General features: G+C 38.0%; 2 protein-coding genes across 2 annotated transcripts; one reads left to right on the forward strand and one right to left on the reverse strand.

Annotated features, from left to right (window-relative positions):
• The first annotated feature begins 5,266 nt into the window (after positions 1-5,266).
• On the forward strand, positions 5,267-9,679 carry LOC110058874 (uncharacterized). Its single transcript, XM_020765538.2, has 5 exons — positions 5,267-5,630; positions 6,570-6,652; positions 7,046-7,375; positions 7,588-7,746; positions 8,905-9,679. The coding sequence occupies exons 1-5, from the start codon at positions 5,366-5,368 to the stop codon at positions 9,169-9,171; spliced, it is 1,104 nt and encodes a 367-aa protein (XP_020621197.1). The 5' UTR covers positions 5,267-5,365; the 3' UTR covers positions 9,172-9,679.
• On the reverse strand, positions 9,169-14,989 carry LOC110058885 (uncharacterized). The gene is made up of 3 exons (XM_020765550.2): positions 14,623-14,989; positions 12,931-13,075; positions 9,169-11,567 (listed from the first exon to the last, which is right to left on the reverse strand). Exons 1-3 carry the CDS (start codon positions 14,712-14,714, stop codon positions 11,217-11,219), a joined length of 588 nt encoding a protein of 195 aa, XP_020621209.2. The 5' UTR covers positions 14,715-14,989; the 3' UTR covers positions 9,169-11,216.
• Between the last annotated feature and the right edge of the window lie 737 nt (positions 14,990-15,726).

The following is a 15,726-nucleotide window of genomic DNA, read 5'->3' on the forward strand; positions in this document are numbered from 1 at the left end:
CTGCGTTTGACCGAACCTGACAGGGTACAGAGCCGTTGCCACTCATTACTTGAAACCTGACACAGCTATACGCACAAAAGGTTCATTTCTGCCCAACTTGCGGTTTTTGCGCTGGTCTGTTCCCCTTGCGAATATCGCATCCCAACCCCATAAAAACACGAAATCCCGCTCCCGCTCGTAATTGTAATTCCCGCTTCCCGCCCCTGTTTTCAGCTCAAATCTGGAATATCACGGCGAAAAAAAAGCCAAATCTCGCATCCCGCCAAACCTATTGGGGACCCTCATATTACTGAAACCAGGAGCTCATGACCGAAACATTTCCCGATGCAATTTGCCTTGTAATAGTAACCTTGTATAATTTTCAAAAAGGTCAGTTGCCTTCATGCCAAAAGAAAGGTCTGTATTTTGCTCTATGATCTAAGGACGATTTTTTTTAGCTTAAATTGTCTTCTGGCAAATGTAAATGTTTTTTAAAAAGTATTTACAGTGGAATCCATTCGGGATTTTCCCTGGAAATTCCGCGGCTGGAAACGTCACGAACTGCGGTCATTTCGCAGCAACTAAAAGTACAAAGTTCAGAGTCTACGGCGAGCCAAGATGGTTTCAATCCGTGGCCGTCAAAACATGGGCGTGCGCACTCGGAACGGGAATGTAGAACTACACGTACCATGTCATGAGCGTGTGTCAGTTGTTCCGCGTTGTGGGGCGCAAAATTGCACGAGTCTTAATATGAGCTGGTGGCTTCCATACGATTACTCGATTATTACATGGCTGAGTAAAGCAGTGATTTCTCCACGCACAATAAAGTGCGAATTCGGGCGAAAATACGGACTGTTTTGTAATGTAGTCTGCCCCGTATGGGTAGAGGAAGAACTAAATCAGTAAGTCAAGACGAGACATCACGTGACTAGAACGTACTGACGGAACACTTGATCAGCGTTGACAGGGTTATAGCCACTGGCATAGCATAGAGAGTCGGCTGGATTTGTAATTCACGTATCGGAGTTATGGCCGGCGGAGAGCCGAGCGTGCCACATGGAAATGTTACGTGTCGATCCGCTTCCAGCCCAAACTGCATTCATTCCAGGCGGAAAAGTACAAGAAACGTCGAGAGAGGAGACCAGGGCGTCGAGAGGAGAGCAGGGCGGGAAAGCGCTTCTTGCACGCGTTTCTCCTGCACTCTGCTAGCCGAACGCTAACCTGTGGTCAGGCGTTCTACGTATACCAGCAGGATCTTCGTTCCCGTTGCTTGCTTAATTAAAGTGGTACTGTGATCAAATTTTTACCCCTTGATTTTTTAGGTACATCACATAGAATTTCACGAAGGAATAAAAACGCCGTTTACCGTTTGCAAATATCTGCATTAGTTCCGGACATATTTAAGTTTGAAAAATGTGTAAATATGCAAATGACATGACTGATGATGTCATACACTCAACCCAATATTATATCAAGTATTTTATATAGAGCTATCTTGACCAATTTGCAACGCAGAGCATTAAAACTTGGTAGGCTAAGAGTTCTACAGAAAACACACCTACGGCTATAAAAAATTCTGTTCTCATGGCAACTCACTCTTTTCCAGTCCCCACCCACTTGATTTCAATATGTTAGTTATTTTCAGCTCGAAAAACGTTAAACGAGGCCACAAACTCGAGCTAACATATTTATATGCTTGCTGGATCGTGCATATGAGGCACCATTTGCAAATATAAAAATGGAGTGCCAAAGGTGGCCAGAAATGCATTTAATATTGAGGAGGTCTGGAACCCAGTATCTTGCCATGGTAACAAAACTGTTATGCTCGAATTGCGTAGCAAATTTAGTAGAATCTTTCTGCAAAGAATCAAACATTTCTGATACAAATTGGCTGAGACATCTTTTTTCATCATATCTGATGAAAATTTGGTTGAGCGTATGATGTCATCACTTTGCTAATTTGCATATTTTAAAAACTTGAATATCTCAGGAACGAAAAAAGATACTTGAAAATAGTAAACAGCATTTTTCTTCTCATGCAGGCTACTTGTTTATGTTTTAAAATGGCTTCGTTAGGAAAGATGCGATTTTCCTCATAGTACCACTTTAAACATTTTACAGTTCTTTTTTGGGTACCCCCCAAAATAGAAAGCCTGAAACAGGTATTACCGGGTATCTCGGTGGAATGTTTCCACTGGCGGAAGTCTTACCACATGGGGTGAAAAAATACAGAACTTCGACACTTTGTCACTCCCGCCTTGCGGACACCCCGCTATTGACAAAGAGCTCGCTCTAAACTACACCCCTGACCGAAACTACAAAGAAATGTATAGAAGAAACTACCGCTATTTTTGAAATTGTCCCGCATCCATCCATCCCGCAACGGCCAGGCCCCTAATTACATTACTGAACTGCTAGAGCCTTATGTACCAAGCAGAAATCTTCGATCCTCCTCCAAAAACCTCTTGAAAGTACCACCTGTCAAGTTAATAGGCTATGGTCATAGGTGTTTCTCTTTTGTAGCACCTAGCCTATGGAACTCTCTTCCGAACAATATAAGAGGGAGCGGCTCGCTATCAGATTTTAAGACTTGTATAAAGACATATCTTTTTAACAAATTTTATAACTAGACTTTTGGTTAGTTAGTTAATTGTAGATTAGATAGTTTAGCTAGTTAGTTAGTCAGTCACTTAGTTAAGTTAGTCAGTTTTTATTTAAAGGTTTTAATGATTCCTAGTTTTACTTTCATTTTTACAGCTTAGCTATTTGATTTGTTAGTAATTTTTTGTCACTGATGTAAATTTTTAATGTAAATTTTATTTTTAATATCATTTTTTACTGTAAAGCGCCATGAGCCCTGGATATGGCGCTATACAAATCTATTATTATTATTATTATTATTATTATTATTATTATTATTATTATTATTATTATCCACGTCGGATTACATTGTGTGCCAAATAAAAAAAAAAAACAGTTAATCGTGAAAACAGCACACTTCATGTGGTCCCAAACTAATATTTTTATCCCGGTTCCTCTCTAACTGGCTAGTTACAATCGACAACTTCGGGGTACTCCCTGATATGGGCTTTTTAGGTATGTGCGGCCCTAAACGAGTTTTTTTTTTTTGCAGCCGTTTTGGTCAGAGATATAGAGTATCGATTTTGGACTCAATTAGGTATCGTTTTTGCACTTAAGTCTTGAATTAGGTATGTTCTTAGAAGGAGTTACGTTTTCATCATTATCAAGAGAAAATGTTGTCATTATCGATCAAAGTCCCTTCGCAATGCCTTTAAACATCGATCTGAACTACGAAAGGTCTGAAACAGGGTATTGATTTGGGTCAAGTTTTGTATTAAAAAGGGTATCAAACTTTTGGGCGGGTCATAAGTAAGGTAAGGAAAATCGTAGATTTTAGTCCTAAATAGGGTAAGGGTTTTGGGAAGCGGCGCGCACACACCCACTCGATTGTTCTGGGAATACCCCTCCGGAGCGGACAACTTGAGTAGCTTGGATGTATCGACCGACTGTAACAATGACTGAAATTTATTCTTTAGTATTGAAATGTTCGGTACATTCTATGCACTATTTTGTCCAATATTATAGGAGGAGTGGCAACTGGTCCATCAAAAACTCTGGGTCTCGCAAATTTAAGTCTAATTCCTCGTTTTTTCCGTCCGGTATGTGCGTGCCGCAGTCCTCGATTTTTTTCAAGGCTAAGAAAGTCTGGAAGTCCCTATTCGTTTGTTTGTTTTTATAAATGATGTATTCTCGTCACTTGACTATTAAATTTTGATAACAGCTGTTGATAATGAAACTTTGAAATTTCCGAGAAAGGTATTAAATATCCTAAATTATCCTCAATTATCTGAATTTCACAATCCTTTTTTCACAAACCTACTGCGATGCAATTTTGAAATTTTTGGCCTAGGTGATTTAAAATCGGTGTAATTTCACGACAAACGTAAAAGATATTTAGACAGTTTTTCGAGATGTAAGACAATTTTGTGTGATATTTAGAAAATTTCTTGAGAATTTCCGGAGCAATAGAGAGGTTGGGTAAGCATGACGTTAACAGCAGACGGCAAACGGCAAAGATAACTTTTGATTTTGAGTTCTTTTCTTCAAATCCGTAAGTAAAGCACACAAAAATGGAATACCTTCTCCTACTATTCATTGCAAATACAAATAATTTCACCCTACTGTACACACAACTGAAGAGAGACAGCAAAAGTTCCATTTTTGCCGTTTGCCGTTTGCCGTAAACGTCATGCTTAACATCTCTAATATTAAGGCGATTTTACGTGATATTCGTGGAAAGCTCTAACTAAGTCGAAGAACTTTTGTCCCCTATGGAATTGTGTAATTATGGAGTTTATTGACTGTTGACAGATTTTCAGATTTGATTTCTCGTAAATACAAGCGTTTTACAACTGAAGGCTCCTGTGTTATGTAAGACCTTTGTAAGTTGTAAATGGTGCGTACCACAAATTGAAAGAAAATGAAAATTTTAAAAGATTATCGCAAAATACGTTATATGTGACACTTCACAACAAGAAATGGGTCATTTTCATCACACCAGGCTATTCTCGCTGTTTAATATGGACACGAAGTGATGTCCGCGGTAACGAGAGTTGACTGTTGATAAACATAACACCCTGCTAATACCAGAAGTAAAATACGATTTTTTGGCTTTCTCCTCAGCGAACTGTTCAGATAATGTTGTGTTATTTAAAATACCGAAAAAACTACATACTTTTTTTTTCAGGATCCGATTATTTTGGTCCGTGAGTGTTCGCTATTTCTTCCGCTGTGAGATCTTTGAACCTTTTGTTTCTGGAACGTTACGTACCCAGTGCAAAGAACAACTTCCGGTATTCACCTTGAATGACCTTTCGGGGGTTTTGTCACGTCGTCACATGAATGTTCTATTTTGGCCGTTTTTCACGCACTCTTTTGCAAAACAAAGTCCGCTTGAGCTTGCCACTGGATAAATGGTATCACCCAAAGTATAAATAAAGAATTTGTGAACACATTTCGAGATTTCGAAAGGAGGATACTGAAATATAAAAGAGCAGAGGTCGTGTCCAGCCACGTGGGACTGGTGTCGCACGAACTTTGCCCGAGAAGTACTCTGGAACTGGTGATTACATCATTTGAAACAAACATTACGGACTTTCTGATTGGTCTAATTGCCCATTCGAAAGAGTGTTTTATATTACAATTGTTATGATTGGATAATTTTAATCGGCTCTACCGGGACCAAAGTCCGACGCTCTTCGCAATAAAGATTGTATTCTGATCGGTTTGATAAGTCTTGTGATCTACAGTAGCAAGCGGTAAACGTTGTGGCATCGCAAGGAAATCTTAAACTTGACTAAGAAACATGGCCTCTGAAGTCGCGATGACTCTTGAAGCAGATAACAAGTCTTTCACGACTCGTTTTTGGGACCTGCCCGTAGCAAGGGCTGCCGTCGGTCAACTCACTGAAATTTACAATGCAGTGAAAGAACGAAATTCGGTGACCAGAATGGCTTGTAATGCTGGTGAAAGCACGATTCAGATGGCGAATGCTGCCACCAAGCCCATAATAGAAGCAGCAAACACCTATTCACTGTCTAAACCCATCGTTGGAACAGTTGAATGCGCTGGTAAGTGTCGACAGCGAAAATTTGTTTTGATTTCGAGCACGTATTCTTAAATTAGCTTGCGACATTTTATGAGCTAAAGTTTGATCGATTGAGCACGCGTTGGTTTCGTGGTAGTTTTTTTTTTTCGTCCATTGTTTTCACCGTGACGAACTTAATTTGACAGATTCGCTAATTTATTTGTCGTCTCACACAAATGTTGCAGTGAATTTTCGTCAAAAATACCTTTGTTTATGATGCACATCTTGTTCGTATCTATATCGCTATCGACGAGTTCTTGAACTTTGATCACGACCCTTACGCTTTGTGCCGTTGTTTATCTTTCCGTTAGTTACGGTTTTCGACAGAAGTATGCTACATTGATCGCAAGTGGTTGGGAGTTATAGGGAAATCTCACAGAAATTGTTCATTAAAAGTCGATTGATAAAATCTATGATTTGACTGCGAGTTTCCTCGTGTTTCTACGTGCAAAATATAATCCCTTTTCATTGGGTTTGGGGCGGTCTTGGCTTCATATCAGTGTAACTGGATAGTTTTCATGCATGTAATTGGACAGTGTCTGTGCCCTGTGATCAGGTACTGTCGGGAATTGGTCTGCCATCCTGGTCAACTGAATTTCACCCAAACATTGAACCAAAATTTTGTTTTCCCTCCAATTTTTGTATTTTAATCACAGTGGTATCCCTTTTTCTTGAACCTGTGATTTTTCGAACCTCCCAATTATTTGAAGCAATATTTTGTTCCCTTGGCAAAAGTATTGGGAGAAATGTACCCTTGATTTTTCGAACCTCCCAAATTTTCAACACTGAAGCTAACCCATTTATGTACCCCTCAGTGGTTTGAAAAATTGGGAGTCCACTGAGTTAGTAAAAGGATTTTGTGTTGGCTGATTCTTTCTATAAAATATACGTGTATATAATTCTTTATATCTTCTTATTACAGCTGCAACCATTGACCGTGTTGCATCAGAGACTCTGGCCAAGGTTGAGGAGAAATGCCCCATCATCACCAAGACCCCCACTGAGGTAAGATGTCTTGGCTTACTTCCTTTCCTACATGTGACACACATCTATTTTGGGGGTTACAAGTGGCTGATGTTTGTGCTGAAACTTTATTCTGAGAACATCTTTCTCAACCATTTTAAAATTGGTCAAAACTGACTGAAATGTTTTCTGAGTGGAATTGAAGTTACCAGTTTGTTACGGAACCGAGAAAGAAAATGGAAAGGAACTTCCTTAAAGGATATGTTAACTGTAAACTAATAGTTTAGGTTAAACATTTTATTTTGAAGACTAAAAGTTGCAGTCTAGAAACTTAAAAGCCATGATTATTTGGGAGTGCTGCAGATTTCTTGCTTGGATCTTGCCAATTCAGAAGTTTACCGTAACATTTTATCTTAAATATCATTGCTTTCCTAGATCAAGTCAACTGTCACAAACACGGCATCCGAGTACTACAATAAAGTACAGAATAGCTCTGTTGTCAAGATGATGGTTGCTACTACAGATGGGATGTTGAACATCACTGAAGTTGTTGCTGAGGTAGCACTGCCAACTGACGGTAACTGTGATGAAGACATGAAAGAACTGGAAACTGCTGATGAAGATGCCTCTAAAGGAGCCATAGTTAGAGCCCAGAACCTGAAAAGAATGGTTTTGCGCAGAGGAAGGAGGAAGCTGAAGCATTACAAAAACAGAGGAAAGACAACGCTTATGTCCTACGGGCCAGTCAAGTTCAGTGTTGATACGGTATGCACAGGGTTTGAGTAAATGCCATACTTGATTGGGCTAGAGTGATGCATTCTTATCTATAGTTACATGTACGTGAACATCTTAAGACTTTGTATTACTACTCTCTCAGATTTTATTCACAGACTGAGACATCAGGTTGCACCATGTAAGAGTTCAGTGTCAAGAACATCCTGTTTTATACTGATCTGAATGTAATTCCTGTTTAACAGGTTAGCAGTTTACAGGAACAGGTATCTGCCTTGATTGGAAAGACTACTGATGCCAGCAAAAAGGTGTACAGTGCATCCATGTACATCCCCAACATGGCCCTTGGACTCACGGGAGAAGTCATCGTCTCGGCAAAGGAGTTGGTTTTTGCTCTTACCGAGGTAAAATTTGAATTGTGTGTGTGGTCGTACTTTTTAAATTGTTTTTCCAAGTGTGTTTTTCCTAGTGTGCAGAGTACAGATGTGTCATAGAATTAGCAACACTTTTCAACTGCAAATTTTCATTCATTAAATTTATAGTGAAGGTACAAAGGTACTGATCTATGGTGAATGAAGTCTGATACCCTCTAAAACATGCTTTGACATGTGTAAAAATAATTAAAGATGATCGGAACATAGATATGGAAGTATTATAAGAATTTTTCTCTCCCTTTTTTTCATCTTGCCCTGAAGTTTTTATCAAGGTATTTTTTGAGGGTGACTTACATAATTTGTATCTTTTTTCATAATTTTTGGTATACCTTGTTTTTCAAATAACTGTTAATTTGTCCTCGAAGGGCAACTATAGACAATGATCTGCTCCTCCAAATCAATTTGGATGAGCATCTTATAAAAAAAAAACTGTTGAACGGTCAGTGGTTTTGAGTTCGGGATTTATGTTCAATCCTCACTTGTGCAGTACTGCTCCATGATATGCAAACAATAATAAGCATTTTAAATTCAAAATAATTTTGTTTGCGTTCGGAACTCAACATGTTTTAATGTGTCCTTGCTTGCGTTGGGAGTCAATCACAAGCACATCTGTGATATTCATAAGACATTAGAAGATAACTTTTCACAGTTTTTTTGCCTACAAAAGGACAAGTTTACACAAAGTAGACTTTCTTGTGACAGTTTACAGGGGTCCATGTGTATTTTGGATGTGAACTTGACAAGTTTTTTCCCTCATGGAGATACCTTGAAAACTGTATACTAATGTGTAGAGCTTGTTAAATTTTATTAATCTTGCGGTTATGTGCGGCATGTCCTTAGGACTAGCTCATGAAGTGTGACTGAAACTTAAAACTTGTCATATCACAGTGTTTTCAACTGCTTTGGTAGTGAAATTCTAGCTGTGGGAATAGCTGATTTTCATTGGCTGTGAAGTGAAGCATTGTGATCACCAACAGCTTTGAAATAATCAGATCCAAATGCAACTTAAATACTTTGAAGTGGATAAAGATCATAATTTGTACCTAGAACCCTACAGTGAAGTAGTAAATTGTAGTTGTAATGTGTCCTGTATACAACTGTGATTGACATTAACATTGATACTTTTAGGCTCACTCCATCTCTGACATGCCTGCTGCTGTTGGAAATGTGATGATGAAGGCTGTTCAACCGATTTCCGATGCAAAGGACAGACTTGTTGGCCACGTCTTTGTTCCCCCACAAGTCATGACAACCTACCTCCTCTCCTCTCGTCCCATTCAGTGGATTATCCCCCAAATTGTGTCCGTCGAAGACATGAGCAACATGGAACTCACAGTGGACGAAGTTGACACAACAGAATCAGAAGGAAACGAAAACGAGAAAGAGTCATCGTGAAATTATTACAAATTTATTCTTCCTAACTTAAAAAATAATTATGTCACATTATCATATTTGTGAATCCAAGTATGCCCAGAAGAAATCAATAATCGTTCTTTATAACGTAACTTGGTGATTTGTTTTACAGGCTTGCATCTAAATTAAAATTTTTATATGCTAAAATTCTTTTCAACCACTAGTTTAATCAGAGATGGACTGTAATAAGATAGTTGCAATTCCTTGTTTGTTTAGAAAATCCAAAAAGTAAAGCACTGGTACTGGAAAAAATTTCTCTTATTTTAGTTGTTAAGTAGTTTGATACCAGTAACTTACTTGAAAGAAATTGTACGTAATGGTTTTTCTTTTATATTATGATCACTAGTCAGGGAAAGACATTCAGTTGACGACAAGGACTAACAATGTGATTAGGCTGTTTATGTTGTGCAAAATAAAACAAAACAAGCGAATCCTGACTATTGTCCTATTTGTAGATGTGTGAAGGAGCAATAAACTTTATATCAAACAATATGAGTCATAGACATTTTTTTAACACTCTGAATACCAGTAACTTAGAAGAAGTTTCCCAAGAGGTCAGTCTCTTTCTGGTTTTTTGTCTTTCATTGAAAAGCATTTGTTATTGCTACTGTTTGAAAGATACAGATTGAACAGAGAAAACATCTTGAAACTTAGCAGTACTAAGATAGAAAGTTGGTTGAATTTCAAGTTGACTTTTGAGTCCTAGATGAACCTAATATATCCTATTAAAAATGACCAAAACAGGCATTCAAGTTTTTTTTGGAGGGGAGAGCAACCCAAGATGAAATTAGTAGCAAGGATAATAGATTTGATTGCCATTATCATTTGTTTTTTTTTCACTGTCAGTCCACATTATTATTGTGGACTTCAAAATTGAATGGTCAAGAGATAAGTCAATAAGGACATAGCAAAAGTAAATAAATAATCATGGATGCCTGGCTTGCCTGAATGTCAGCCCTAATGTTATTTTGTGTTACATCCTGTTTACAAGCCAGCAAAGTAATGGCGTCATCCCACTGGATGACAGTATGGGCTTATTTCATAGTCTTCTCAGGAGTGTTTGACTTAAGGAGATGGCTAAAATTCAAGTTAATGCCTTGCTGTCTACAACAACGTTGCAGAGATTAATATAATAATAATACAATATATTTATATAGCACAAATTCCATAGAGTAATGTTCAAATGTGCTTCACAATATAAAGTTAGTAAAAAGGTTAAAAATAACACTAATGAGGTAAATTCACACAGTAAAAATGGAAAACAGGAAACTATAAATAATTAAAATACCAGATCAAAATGGTGATGAAAAAGATCTACTGCACTTACAACTATCATAAAACTTGCGTTTTGTGAAGTTGCTATCAATGTAGTTTAGTCAAGGGATTAGTAAACAGCAAGCCCTTTCTTCTGTCTTGAATTCTTCTCTGACTTCCCAATCTGCCTAACATGACATTCAGAAATATTTCTTCTGCAAGCAGTTTGACCAGTTGCTTGCACGAACTTGGAAAAATTGTGTGAACTTGGACATTCAGAGAACATCTGATAGTGACAACAATACCAGCAGAATGTTCCAATCTTGTCCTTTTCAGTATATCTTGAAAAGCCCTAAACTTTGCCAATCTTGTTCCCTCTTTGACATCTAGTACTTTGAGGGTCTCTTAATGTTATTTAAATGCTATATGTAAATGCTACATCTCTTCACTAATGTTTACCTGCATGTATTGGCCAAAATTTCAATGTCTCCTTGAATTGCACACAGTCTCAAGAGTGAAGGTGTAACTTGAGGAGATAGCTGAAATTCAGGCTTTATATGCATTAAAATGGACCTTCATACAAAGTATTTGAAAATAATGTGATAAAACATAGCTTGTCATTAAAATGAGTTCAAATTTAGTGTTCACTGCAAAGACAATACCAGGAAGTGTGTGTTGGTATTTACTTAATTTGTCATCAGTAAGAGTTATTTCCTAGCTTGTGTAGTCCATTCTTTTTCCCCTTTTTCTTGTATATTTATTTGCTTGACTGTTCATGGACCCTTTTTACCATACTTGAGCTCTTGTGTCGCTGTAATAAGTTTGTGCAAAGCTGCATCTGAGCGCCACTTTAAAATTGGTAGAGAATCGAACCTGATCATTAATGTTAAGCTGAAGTGAAATGGTGCAAAGAAGAACTCATTGGCCAGATCCATAACCTTGAATAATACGTTGTCTTCTTTGGTGGGTAGCCGCTGCAGAGTTGTACCTTCCAAGATGGCGTAACCCAAGAATTGAAAGGCAAGACATATGCCAATGACAACACATCCTTGAAAAGTGGTCACGCCAGTGTGAACAAATACAGCATAGTATGCAACAAGATTGTATACTATGGAATAGACAAACTGAGGGGTAAGAAAAGAAACAGAGGATATTGTAAGTTACAAGTGAAACTAGAAGCTTGAAACATAATTCAGTTAAACAGTAAAGCGCTACAACCAGAAAAATTGCATATTAAAATTAACTCAAAAGATATTTGATTAGAGCCATTACTATTTGTAACTGCATGGGTGTATGCCTTTGTCTCACCATTGTATTAATACCTACAGATACAGATTAGTTGCTCACATTGGAAGCCCTTAATTTTAATGACCACACTGATAAAACCTAACCAAATATTTTTGGTGGCCTGATCTTAGTCAGATAATTTCATTATTAACTTTCCCTAGGTCTACCAAGGATGTATACATGTATACACCCTAGGTTGTGTCACCCAACCACTAAGGATGTACACACACGATGTATACATTGTCAAACAAAGGACATTTTTGAGAGCCTGGCTTGAATCAATAGGTCATTTCCAAGTTACCTTGTGCCTCTGTCTCAACACGAGTCTGTATGAGACCATTCATATCAAAATGAGTTCCACCTACAGGTTCATTTTCACGCAAATCACTCATTTTTATTCGAAAGGTTTTGCATGAGGACTCATTTTGAAACAGAGGCACAAGGTAACTTGGAAATGGCCCATTATCCCCGGATGTTGAAAAAATCCATCATGGATGCTGGTTGGAGAGGGCATTTGGCTCTGGTAGGGAAGGGGTTAAAAGTAATGCATTGTCTCACTGGAAATTAATTTTCAGTCCACTTTCGACTGCTGAAAATATAAAATCATGTAAATTTTAATAATTCCCTATCATTGAATTTTACAACATTTAATAATTTTATAAATTGCACTCTGATTGTTTTTGTAACTGTTTTATGTCTGCTTATGTAAACACAGGTTTATATATAGTCGATCATCACTGAATTCTTCTTTCTCTAACAGCCAAACCTCTCCAGGGGCTCATTTCTCGAAAGCCCCAGAAACTTTTTGGGCCCGCAAAGCCATTTTTAGTTAATCTTTATCTAAAAATAGAGAGATGTAAACACCTGAAACTTCTAGTATGAAGAGAACCTCTGTTCATGTTAAGAATATGTGAATGAAACAGCTCTGTAATCATGAGGTTTGAGATTTTGCTGCAGCTTTCCAGGTGCGAAAACATTTCGGGACCTTCGAGAAACAGGCCCCTGGTCAGCTCTGTAAGGATACTCACTACTAACAGATCTGTCCCTGTGGCATCTTTATTTTAAAAAGAGGTTTGAATGTACATTTATAAAGGAATAGTACAGAGAATTTGTTTGGGAAATCCTAATATTAGTACTTTAACACACCCCTACGACACCCTTTGCTCCACAAGAAGCCTAAAGGAATAAGAACATACATACCCCTATGGGTGGCTCTTGTAAAATGCACAGGAGACACTTTAAAAGAATTAGTACATATTGGAGCGAGAATGGCAAAAAGTTACGGCCAATGCAAAGAACTGCCCAGGCCATTGGCCAGGATGTCAGAACATGAAGAACAACATTCCTAGAGGAAAAGAAAAATTGATTGATTAATAAGTCAATCAAGTAAGTCATAAAGTTGTCACTAGATCAATCAATCAGTCAGTGAATCAATCAATCAATCAATCAATCAATCAGTCAATCCTCACTCACTCACTCACTCACTCAATCAATCAATCATTCATTCATTTATTCAATGAATCAATGAATCAGTCAGTGAATCAATCAAGTTACTTTTAATGACTATGAATTTTGTTGTCCCTTTGAGCGAAAAGGGTATTTAACAATTATTAGATGAGGTTGAGCAAAATATTGTGATTTGTCAGTGGCGAGCTGATCATTATTGTTTGCCAAGGCCAAAGGCTGAAGCAAATAAGATCTGTCAGACACTGACAAATCAGAGTATTCTACAATAACCGAGTTCGATAACTGTTTTATCATTCAATCGCCCAAGTTTGTTTTAATTACATTTAAATCATCCTCTGACAGCTCAGGGAAGCGATCTACCATTTTTCACCTGAGAACGTGGTTACAATACCCACAAGCAGAACATTGTTTGCAGCAAAACACATTTAGATGGTACTGTGCATGAGCAGACCATTATTCGTAAGCAGTTATTTGCAGGTCATGAGCTGGGCTCCTGGCCAATGGTAAGGGAGCAAAAAATGCATCAAATGATAATAAATTTTATCTTATTTAAGCAATAGACCCCAAGTTTTTATGATTTATAGGCTGATAAACCACGAGGGATGTTGGAAGAACACAAGAAGAATTTGTAAATCACGAGCCACAGGCGAGTGATTTACGAATTCTTCGAGTGTTCTTCCAACATCCCAGGAGGTTTATCAGCCTATAAACCATAAAAACTTGTGGTCTATTGCTCGTCAGAAGATCCACCGTCTCGGCAAGGAATACCAGAAACTCTCAACTTTTGAACATACCACTCTTCCGCACTGCTAGCGGCCAAAGGACCTTTCAATATAGAGCGACCTCTTTGTGGAATGAGTTGCAGGCTGCGCTCAAACTTAGCCCATCCGTGACGGATTTCAAGGGCTTACTCAGGCAAAAGCTTCTTAATGACTGCTTTATTTAATTTTATTAACCTTCATCTTCTTTTATCATTGTCATGTACCCAGTTTTTAATTCTGTAATCTAAAATTGACTCTGAAAAGCCCCAAGGGGACAAGCCAATAAAGTATGTATGTATGTATGTATTCAGAAGACACACGAAATCTCCATGAGTTTACTGGCACAATAAACCATAGCTGATTGACCAATCAGAGCGCGCGCATTCATTTGATTATTATATAATGTATATTAAAATATTTTAATAACTGACTTGCAATTGAAGAGATTTGAATAGCCTTGTTGACAAAATGATTGAAACCAACAAAGCTTTGCCAAAAAAGAAAACTGCAACGTGATAATATAATCCCTTGTACTGCCTAATAATATAAATATAAGATTTGTTAGGGATATAAACTTGCGTATAAAGACGAGAATTAATGGAAATAGTTAGTTCAAGCCAGTGAATCATATCTCATTACTATTGAATCATAATTGTTCACTTACCAGAGTTTCTTATGCGCAAAACGTTTGGTAGCAGTTTGCATGGCGCTGTCAAAGAAGTAGGAAAATCCCAGATTCAAAGACATCTTTCTCATTTGTAGCCGCGAAGGCCAACTGAGGGGTGTTCACGAATCGAAAACCAACACGATAAGAGACTCTTTATACGACCGTCAAATATTGCGTGACTTATTCTGCTGTGAGTCACGCTCTGTCTGGTGGTTCTGAGTTCATAGAGGCAATTTCTAACTTAAAATATGTCCGAAGTGAGACAATGAAGATAGAAGGAAATATTAATTGAGGAGATTGTACGCGAATCTTGAATAAAGCAGTCAAAATTTAGGAAATATTCGCACAGCTGACGGCAGGCCAGCTCATTCCCACTCCCCTTGTTTCCTGTTCAAGGAGTGGCTGCTAAGTTGTTTGGAAAAGAAAGCTTTTGTTTCCCTCTGACAACAAAAGGAGATATCCCCTTTGTTTGTCAGGCAGGTTTGTGTGCTTTTTTTTTACCTCTAAGTATTTATATTATTTGATGAAATGGGTCAGTCTGTTTTAAAAGAGTTTAATTTATTTTTTGTGCGTAAAATACTTAGCAGGAGGTCTGTATGGGAGATTATTATATGGCAGTGTCTCACAAGGACTGGGAACTACCGAATTCACGAATTTGATTGGCTGAAATCGATATTGACCGCGGTCTAGACCGGCATCTAGACCGGTTTCATTTTGCGTTGAAATTGTAGCAAACTAAAATACAAAAAATGTTCACCGTTTCCTTTTATTTTCTCCTCAATCGTTTATGGCAAAAAAAAAAGAAGTGAAGGGGACGAGCAAATTTCGGCAGGTTTAAGCTAAGTTCATCTCCGTTTGCATGCAAACCAGTTACATTAAACGAATTAAAGTTTTCTTCTTTGCCATGTAATAAACATCTCATTAACTGTGCTAAGTCGGTCTGTATGGGAGAATCTTGACCTCGGTCGTGTGCACAGACCTCGGTCAAGATTCTCCCACATAGACCACCTGCTCGGTTAATAAGAGCTAAATCTTGACCAACGTCGTGAGATCTCGTAAGTACAGACTGAACGCAGTGAGGTCTGTACACACGACCGAGGT

This window comes from Orbicella faveolata, unplaced genomic scaffold, assembly GCF_042242905.1.
Source record: "Orbicella faveolata isolate gen_17 unplaced genomic scaffold, um_ofav_v1 contig_26, whole genome shotgun sequence".
In the NCBI taxonomy this organism is placed as follows: Eukaryota; Metazoa; Cnidaria; class Anthozoa; order Scleractinia; family Merulinidae; genus Orbicella; species Orbicella faveolata.

Bases quoted from the DNA above. Each gene is read 5' to 3' on its own strand.
- LOC110058874 (XM_020765538.2), top strand. From the start codon at position 5,366: ATGGCCTCTGAAGTCGCGATGACTCTTGAAGCAGATAACAAGTCTTTC. The intron at 5,631-6,569 runs GTAAGTGTCGAC...TTCTTATTACAG, and splicing joins TGGAACAGTTGAATGCGCTG to CTGCAACCATTGACCGTGTT. The intron at 7,747-8,904 runs GTAAAATTTGAA...TGATACTTTTAG, and splicing joins TGGTTTTTGCTCTTACCGAG to GCTCACTCCATCTCTGACAT.
- LOC110058885 (XM_020765550.2), bottom strand. From the start codon at position 14,714: ATGAGAAAGATGTCTTTGAATCTGGGATTTTCCTACTTCTTTGACAGC. The intron at 13,076-14,622 runs GTAAGTGAACAA...CTTTTCCTCTAG, and splicing joins TTTGCGCATAAGAAACTCTG to GAATGTTGTTCTTCATGTTC. The intron at 11,568-12,930 runs GTATGTATGTTC...CTTACCCCTCAG, and splicing joins TACAAGAGCCACCCATAGGG to TTTGTCTATTCCATAGTATA.